The sequence below is a fragment of the Haplochromis burtoni genome, unplaced genomic scaffold (genome assembly GCF_018398535.1).
Source record: "Haplochromis burtoni strain Fernald_Lab_line unplaced genomic scaffold, NCSU_Asbu1 Contig_954, whole genome shotgun sequence".
Taxonomy (NCBI): domain Eukaryota; kingdom Metazoa; phylum Chordata; class Actinopteri; order Cichliformes; family Cichlidae; genus Haplochromis; species Haplochromis burtoni.
The window spans coordinates 99,348-107,547 of record NW_024583315.1 but is presented as its reverse complement, the minus strand read 5'-3'; the positions used below and the strand labels follow the sequence as shown (position 1 = coordinate 107,547).

General features: G+C 37.6%; 3 protein-coding genes across 3 annotated transcripts; 2 read left to right on the top strand and 1 right to left on the bottom strand.

Moving 5' to 3' along the window:
* Positions 1-152: 152 nt before the first annotated feature.
* Positions 153-2,893, bottom strand: LOC121811842 (cytochrome P450 2J6-like; the record flags this gene model as incomplete). The annotated part of the gene is given in 6 exon segments (XM_042216194.1): positions 153-294; positions 417-593; positions 1,576-1,736; positions 1,815-1,964; positions 2,196-2,358; positions 2,446-2,893. Coding segments are annotated over 6 exon segments (997 nt in total), but the record flags the coding sequence as incomplete, so codon positions are not given.
* Positions 2,894-3,808: 915 nt separating this feature from the next.
* Positions 3,809-7,050, top strand: LOC106632905 (cytochrome b-c1 complex subunit 6, mitochondrial). Its single transcript, XM_042216195.1, has 4 exons — positions 3,809-4,106; positions 4,404-4,433; positions 4,777-4,938; positions 6,826-7,050. Exons 1-4 carry the CDS (start codon positions 4,065-4,067, stop codon positions 6,856-6,858), a joined length of 267 nt encoding a protein of 88 aa, XP_042072129.1. The 5' UTR covers positions 3,809-4,064; the 3' UTR covers positions 6,859-7,050.
* A 225-nt stretch (positions 7,051-7,275) lies between these two features.
* Positions 7,276-8,194, top strand: LOC102289300 (cytochrome P450 2K1). The gene is made up of 3 exons (XM_005951417.3): positions 7,276-7,500; positions 7,594-7,735; positions 7,941-8,194. The coding sequence occupies exons 1-3, from the start codon at positions 7,366-7,368 to the stop codon at positions 8,117-8,119; spliced, it is 456 nt and encodes a 151-aa protein (XP_005951479.3). The 5' UTR covers positions 7,276-7,365; the 3' UTR covers positions 8,120-8,194.
* Positions 8,195-8,200: the final 6 nt, after the last annotated feature.

Genomic DNA, 8,200 nt, shown 5'->3' with positions numbered 1-8,200 from the left:
AAATACATTATACATCTAAAAAGCTGAGTATAACCTGGAAATAGAAAAGTTTACACTTAAGAAATTATGACCAGAATGTTCCTTTAGTGCCACACATGTCCAGATTATTTAATAAAAACAGAGAGCTTTCCAGGTCTGGTCAATACTCTTACCCTGAATCTCAGGATATTTTGCCATGTAGAGGAAAGCCCAGCGCAGGGTGGTGGATGTGGTTTCAGATCCAGCCACAAAAAGATCCAAAACACAAATAACCAGATTTTCCTCATCAAAAGTGTTGTCGTCCTGCCCCTTATTCTGAAAATACATGCAAACACACATTTTAAAACATTGGAAATGATTTAAAAAAGTGCCTTTATTGGCAGTGTTACCTGAATTACATGGCAATTTATAATGGCAAATTAAGCCTAATCTCCTACCATTTGAATCTCACTGAGGTAACAATCAATGTAGTCATGTTTTTCTGAGGGATCCCAGGTCTTCTTGTGCTCATTTAGCTCTACTCGTATGAAATCCTTCACTTCATTCCACATCTGCCCGACACTCTGATGTGGACCTGGTAAACGTCTCATCAGGACAGGAAATGCATTGTAGAGCTACAAACGGAAACATATTGGAACAATACATTCACGTTAGTGCAAATGCCATGCCTCAGTCTAAATAAACTGTCTGAAAACCAGACAGATAGAACCAGTCAAAAGTTTGGTTAATAATACAGAACCAGACTTAGGGAGGGGCAGCCAACAAAGTGGATATATTATAAGAGTTTTATTAAGTCATATTTCCACTTTGTGATCCAAAGGTCTCAAAGTTTTGTATGCTATACATTTTTCTTATGAATTGAATATTAACTGCAAACTCAAACTCAATCATTTTATAGGTTACTGAATAAAATACATGTTTTTTCTTAAAGCTCTGATGGTGGAGAGACATGCTGGGAAAAAGATTACTTGTTCTTTCTAACCTTTTGTGGAAAATGTGTGCTAAGCTGTTAACTACGCAACAATTTGGTTTTTGGCAACAGTTTTGCGGGATTTCTAATCATGCTTACCAAGCAAAATAAAACAGTGGTGGTCAAAAGAAAGAGGAAGAGACAAGACTCCAGGATGAATATAACATCATGACTTTGGATTTGAGCATTGCTGTCAGTGATTTTGCTGAGTACAAAACCTAAAAGATAAAGTTCTGATTGGGAGAATCGTTTGTCTTTGTGTGTGTGTGTGTGTTTTTTTAAAAGTGTTTTTCTTTATTGCTAGTGTAAAAATGTGTCCATCAATATAAAACCTTTATAGTTTCATATATACAGTTTGGATATTCTCTCCTACTCTGCATGTCACTGCTCAGTGTTAATTTCCTGTTTGTTATCACCTCTTTTCTCGCCTAAAAGGTGACTATTTTTCTTTTACTGCGTCAGACACTTCAGTACGTATGCTTCTAGTAGTGAGGAGACTTAATATTGATAAACTTTACATACCATATCATTCACTGACATTTAAAAAAAAACATTCCTGTAAGGAATAAATGGCAGAGCTGTGGCCCGTGAATTTAGGATGTGATCAGTATTTTTAAATGCTGTACCTGTCCCCAAATGGAGCCTTCAATCTGGAATGCTTTATCAAACAGTTGCATCATTTTAATGAACTTCTCTTCACCGTACTCAAAGCGATGGCCGAACACCAGGGAGCAGATGATGTTGGAGACAGCATTGTTGAGAATAAGGTGTGGATCGAATGGCTTACCTCCAGAATAGACGAGAAACTTTTATGTAAACTGTGAATTTGTTCATTATAAAATCTCACTGTGTAATAAGCACGTACCTTTATAGCTTCTGATGTTTTTTGAACAATATGTAAATTCATCCAGGACCACAGATTCAAGTGACTTCTTGCCAAATCCAAACTGTCTAAGGGTCGAAAGTGCAAAGCGTCTCTGCTGCTTCCAGAGGTTTCCACTACTGGTAATGACACCTGATCAGAAAAAGAGAGGGGAAAGCAAACAAAAAAGAAGGTTGTGTTTTAGGACTATATAACCACTTCTCTATTCTTATCCCTAACTCCTTTCTTAAAGTTAAATTTGAAGCAATCAAAGCTGAGAGTCTTTGGGCAAACCAGAAATAGAGAGGGGAAAGCAAACAAAAAAGAACCTTAAAACTTTGAACTTTCAAGCTTTGGGTCTGTTTAGATCTATAGTAGTCTTACCTAATCCATGTGCTATATCAGTCTGTAAAGGAAGGTCCGGGCGGTCCGCCAGGCTGTCTCCCTGCGTCACTAGAGCTTCTTTCAGAATATCAAACCCGTTTAAAACCACCATCCGTTCCTGTCCCATCCGTAGACTGTACACATTTCCATATCTCTCTGCTAACTGGCAAAGGATTTATCAAAGAAGATACACACAAGGCTTGAGATGAAAATATGAGTTAATAAGTAACATTTGAAGATTCACAGGTACCTGTGTCATACTCTCATGGGCCCTGTTCTGATCTATAGTGAATAGGTTGCCCATAATTGGAAGACCCCGGGGTCCTGGAGGATAGCCTGCTGGCCGACGATTCTTAATATAGTCTGCAGTGATGATGAAAACTGCAGCGAAGAGCAGCAGACTCTTGAGATCCCAGGAAACATAGGTTCCAATTACAGAAATGATTGAATCCATTCTGTAAATACAGTCACTGTACGTGGGTACGATTTCTCCTGTAAGACAGATGACTCAGTCTGAGAGTAGGCAACAAGTGCTATCACTGCAGTGAGGGCAAAGCTCAGTATTACTATCACTTGGTAAAGCAAATAAGGTTTACTCTGAACTCTGGCCTTATTTCATAGAGAAAAAAAATGTGAAAAACATTTTTAATCTAGGATGCTAAAATCAAGTATTGTTGCTCAACAGTAGAGAATCTTTTTGGCTTGAGGGTGGCTTGATTAGATTTAAGAAATAGACAAACTTTAATACTTCAGTTCTTATTTTTACCACTTTAAAACTGCTATCTTTGGGGCAACACTAACATACACACAAAAAAAAATGCTCATTGGAATCTTGAAGATGAGTTTGTAGTTTTGCCATTTGACAGAGTGGAAGATGTGAGATTTTTAAAGCCTTACATGATCATAAAACGACATGTTTTCACAACCAACCATGGTCAAATCTGCGTTTCTTCAAGGCTGACTTTTAAATGTACCAAAACTAAAATCTTGTTTTCACAACCAACCATGGTCAAATCTGCGTTTCTTCAAGGCTGACTTTTAAATGTACCAAAACTAAAATCTTGTTTTCACAACCAACCATGGTCAAATCTGCGTTTCTTCAAGGCTGACTTTTAAATGTACCAAAACTAAAATCTTGTTTACATTCCATGAGAACTTTGCTTGGTTTGTATTTGCCATTAAGCTTTCATTTCAGAAGAGTTCTGGGAAAGCCAGTGGTGTTCTTCTCACCTTATTTAACAAACTAACTCTATTTCATGTTGTTGAAACAGGAAAGCAACTCAGATGACCCATTTGAAGAAAAAAACTCTAAAGGGAACAAAGGAAGAACAAAGTACTCAAAAAAGGGCTTTAAGAACGTGGCCAAATTCAATGTAGTACCACTTCCTAACACACGATGGTAGTAGAGAGTGTAACAATTTTTAAGTCGTCGTGCATTAAAATTTTGGCTCATGTTTCAAATGAATGAATTGCATTATCTGTTATATGGGTTTAAAAACAAATAACTGGCTTTGTAATGTGCACCTTGCGTTCACATCTTAAAACTGATAAAACTCGGATATCCTACCCTCGGGGGAAGTAGATGATTAACTTCAAAATAAAACATATGTCATTTAAATAAATACTTGGAACTTTCAATGTAAAACGTCTGTGAGTCGAGGCGAAACTTTGGCATGTTTGCGTATCGAGCAAAAACAAAAGGATTCCAAGTTCTGTTCCAAGTTCAGGCAATGATCGAAGAGCAGTTTGATTTTGAAAGTTAAGCAACCGGAAGTGTTTGCCTTCGTTAGCTTATTAGCTCGTATGACCTGGTGTGTCCTCCAATATCTGAGATTTGACAGCTAGCTGATTCAAGGATAAGACCAGATCATGGTTTTCGAGGAGAAAAGGATCACGAACGGAGAACCAGAGGTTCTTAGTATTTGTTACAGATACGATTTCGTAAGCTAGTGACGTTTGACGTTCAGCTTATAGGCTAATACACCGAGGCTAACTACGATGCATCCTTAGTTGACATTAGCATTAGCCAACCTCTCTATACATCTCTGTTCAGAATAAGATTAAAGGTTAATTAACAGAATCAAATCGCAGTCAGTGATAATAATGACGGACTAACTGGTGAAGATGAATCGATACAAAAGCAATTGATAACAATTTCTCGAGGGTGGTGGTTTATTGGTGTTATTAATTTGGTCTTGTGTATTTCAGGAGGAGGAAGAAGAAGAGGAAGAGATGGTGGTATGTTAATTAAATAACCTTAACAGAATCAAAGTATGTTAATATATCCCATTATGACTGATGGTTTTATTTTGGTCTTTACTGAACAAAACCAATTTAAAAAAAACAAAAAGTGATAATTTACTTTGTCATTTGATATTTGAAAAAAATGTGTGGTAGTTTTCCCGTATATAAAAAGAAAACAAAAACAAACCACCTACTTCATGGATTTTTTTTTTCTTTCCAAATGGACTTTCCCTTTTTTCCTCAGCTATATGGCATTGCACTTATTTGGACACTGACACTGGCATATGTGTCTCTTATTGAAAGCCAGTTGCTTTGAGTGTTAAACTTTCTCCTTCAGGATCCTGTTGAATCACTGCGGCAGAAATGTGCGGAGACAGAACACTGCATTCACACCTGGGAGCGTCTGGAGCAATGTGAGACCAGAGTTGGCTCCCGGTCTTCAACGGAGGAGGACTGTACCGAGGAGCTGTTTGACTTCCTACATGCTCGAGACCACTGTGTAAGTGTGCCGTTAGGTAGCTGTACCAGACAGAAAGACTAAAAAAAAACCACTGACAAAAGAGCAGGTGTTCTCAGTCCCTCGTTTCTTTGTTTTGTTTTCAAAGAGTCGATGTCAAGTGGCTTTATTGTCACGTCAACCATGTGCTGTGGTACAGTACACAGTGAAGTGAGACAGCATTCCTCCAAGACCATGGTGCTATGTATAACATATAACAGACAATCAACAGAGGACTACATAAAGTGCAAGTGTGCAAAAACAAAAAACAAAAACAAAACAGACAGAACAGAACAGTGCAATAGAAAAGTGCAACAATGACAGTGGGTTGTGCAAAAAGACTGAGCATTGTCAAAAAGTAACTTAAAAAGGCATGTGTATGAGATTTTGCAGATAAGTGCTTGTTGACGTTGTGTGTGTGGTGTTTTTTGTTCGTTTTTTTTTCAGTTTTCAGTTTTATTTGTCATATGCAAGTTAGCACAGGGTCAACATTGCAATGAAATGTGTTTGACGAGCAGCAGTCACTCAGCAGCATGATACAGTAGGAGAAAATATAATAAAATAAAATAATAAAAAAATAGAAAAATAGTAAGGAGCAAAATATTAGAGAGACATGGTAAAAGAGAAAAGATGACTAAATATATATGTATCTATAAATATAAATATATGTACACTAGTGATTAAATAAGAAAATCTTGAAAAGAAATATGACGGGAGGGCAGATGGGATATTGCACAGGAATGAGCAGCAGAAAATTACAGTATTGCACTTTTAAATATAAATATCAATAACAATAAAGTGGAGTGACCAGTGCAGATTAAACAGAGTACTTGTGAAGCTGCAGGGTAGCTTCTGAGTGCTGTGTTGTGTGTGTTTAAGTGTTGTGGTTGAGGTGTCGTATGGCTTGGTGGTAAAAACTGTTTTTAAGTCTTGTAGCGTGTGTGTGTGTGTGTGTGTGTGTGTGTGTGTGTGTTGTGTGTCAGTTCTTCTGTGCACATTTCAGTAGTCTTGAAAAAATCAAAGTTGAGGGTGTCAGAATCTTTTCAAGTGGTTTTGAGCAGTAGTTTCTCGAAGCCCTTTCAGTAAGTATTCGGAGTTATTAAAAGTTACTTAAAGAACTTATAGAAAACCTTGCCTAACAGACTTCAGGCTGTGTTGAATAATAAAGGTGGGCATACCTAAGTTTGACTTTGAAGTTTGTTAGAATTGTAAAAACTGTTCTTTTATCATAATAAATACTAATAGCTGCTTAGGCTCTTATTATTTAATAGAAAATAAATAACAACCCCCAAAGTTGTTGTTACTTTAAGAATGCTCTTGGAGGAATTTTTAAATCTTTAGACAGTGTTTCCACCTCCACTGTCTGTCTCAAGAACTGCTGTTCTCCAGTTTCAAGTTGATCTATAACCAATTGTAGTTGATTGAGCAATCTGGATTGTGATAATAAACTAAACTAATAAATAGACCTGGCCTTTGGTTTTATGACTGAGCTCCATGTTTTGCTCTGTATGAGTGCAAACCTGAAAGTGAGTGGTATTATGATGTGTAAAGTAGGACTGCTTTTACTCTTGAAGACATTTTTGATCTCCTGAAGGCTTAGATAAATGTGACTGAAGGGAGATTTTTATCAGAAATCATAGAGATAACCATCATTACATTTTTACTCAACATTTGCAAGCAAAGCTGCAGTCCCCTCATACATGAAGTTAACTTTAGCTTACCATGGCAATATGACACACCTTTATCTGGCAGTTGCCAACATAAGAGCAACATATACAAGAAACTATCCATTTGTATGGCCTACATGTAAGAGCAGTAACTTAAGTGATATGAAATGTCTGTGTTGTTTGTTTGCACTGATGAATTATTTGTTGTATGTCTTCTCTACAGGTGGCACATAAATTGTTCCATTCTGTCAAATGAAGCTCTCAGTAACTGACCACTGGCTGATGGCTTTCTTCACATATTGTATCGTAAGAACTTGGAGTAAAATACATCCATTTGTGGATCTACTGTATGTTGTAACTTGAAGTGTATACATTATCTGCTCATGTAAAAAAGTATTTAACATGTCTGAGTCAACATTTCATTAAAGATGATGACTTAAACATCTTACCATCTGCCCCATGGTGATTTTGTTTTTAAATATATATTTTTTTACAATATGATAAAATCTCTGCTTTTCTACAGTCACTGGTAAATACTTGCTGAAATGTTCTTTCAGCAAGCCAGCTCCGCCAACAAGTCAACTACTGATATCCCAACTATGATGGCCACTCTTTTGCAATGGTGCACAAATCTCTTTAATAATCAGCGCTGTTGCACTACGCTGTAAATTTCATTACTGAAATACTGTTTTCTTTTGTCTTTTGCACAGAAAAGGTACAGGCTGAGATAGACAGAGAGATTGGAGAGTCCAGACAGCCTTCAATGGAGGACCGTGCAAACCTGCCTTACACTGATGCTGTTATCCATGAGATCCAGAGGATTGGAAACATAGCTCCTCTTGGCGTGCCGCATGTCACCAACAGAGATGTCGAGCTGGGGGGCTACTCAGTCCCAAAGGTCATTGCTCAAACCAATTTTCAGTAAAAGACAAACATGGTTTATGTCATATTTCATTTTGTGTGTTTTATTTATTATTATTCCAATTGCCAGGGAGTTATAGTAATTCCCAATTTGACATCTGTGCTGTTTGACAAGAAAGAGTGGGAGACGCCTCACACCTTCAATCCAAATCACTTTCTGAATGAGGAGGGCAGATTTGTGAAACGAGCAGCTTTTCTGCCTTTCTCTCTTGGTAAGGAACGACTCTGTAGATATTTTATTAATGTCTGTGCAAGCTTTTTCAGCAGCCTCTCCAAACATGCACTGTAAAATGTGCTGTTTAAGAGATGGCTGGTGAAGGACAAAAAGAGATCCTAAGTAATTCTACTGAATCGGTAACTGATCTGTGCACAGTCATCCAAAGGAAATCTAGGACTAATGTCAGTGTCTTGTCTCAGGTAAGCGGGTGTGTCTTGGAGAGAACCTGGCCAAGATGGAGCTTTTCCTCTTCTTCACCTCCTTCATGCAGCACTTCACATTCTCCATGCCTGCTGGGGTGAAGCCTGATATGGACTACCGCTTTGGGCTCACTCTGACACCGAAGAATTATGAAATCTGCGTAACCCCACGTCATTAGAAACTCTGATATAGTTCAGAGTTTAGAGAATATGACAAGTTTAATAGTTGATCGCATATTTTGATCTGAATTTCACTACGC

Bases quoted from the DNA above. Each gene is read 5' to 3' on its own strand.
- LOC106632905 (XM_042216195.1), top strand. From the start codon at position 4,065: ATGGTTTTCGAGGAGAAAAGGATCACGAACGGAGAACCAGAG. The intron at 4,107-4,403 runs GTTCTTAGTATT...TGTGTATTTCAG, and splicing joins TCACGAACGGAGAACCAGAG to GAGGAGGAAGAAGAAGAGGA. The intron at 4,434-4,776 runs GTATGTTAATTA...TTTCTCCTTCAG, and splicing joins AAGAAGAGGAAGAGATGGTG to GATCCTGTTGAATCACTGCG.
- LOC102289300 (XM_005951417.3), top strand. From the start codon at position 7,366: ATGGAGGACCGTGCAAACCTGCCTTACACTGATGCTGTTATCCATGAG. The intron at 7,501-7,593 runs GTCATTGCTCAA...TCCAATTGCCAG, and splicing joins GGGGCTACTCAGTCCCAAAG to GGAGTTATAGTAATTCCCAA. The intron at 7,736-7,940 runs GTAAGGAACGAC...GTCTTGTCTCAG, and splicing joins TTTTCTGCCTTTCTCTCTTG to GTAAGCGGGTGTGTCTTGGA.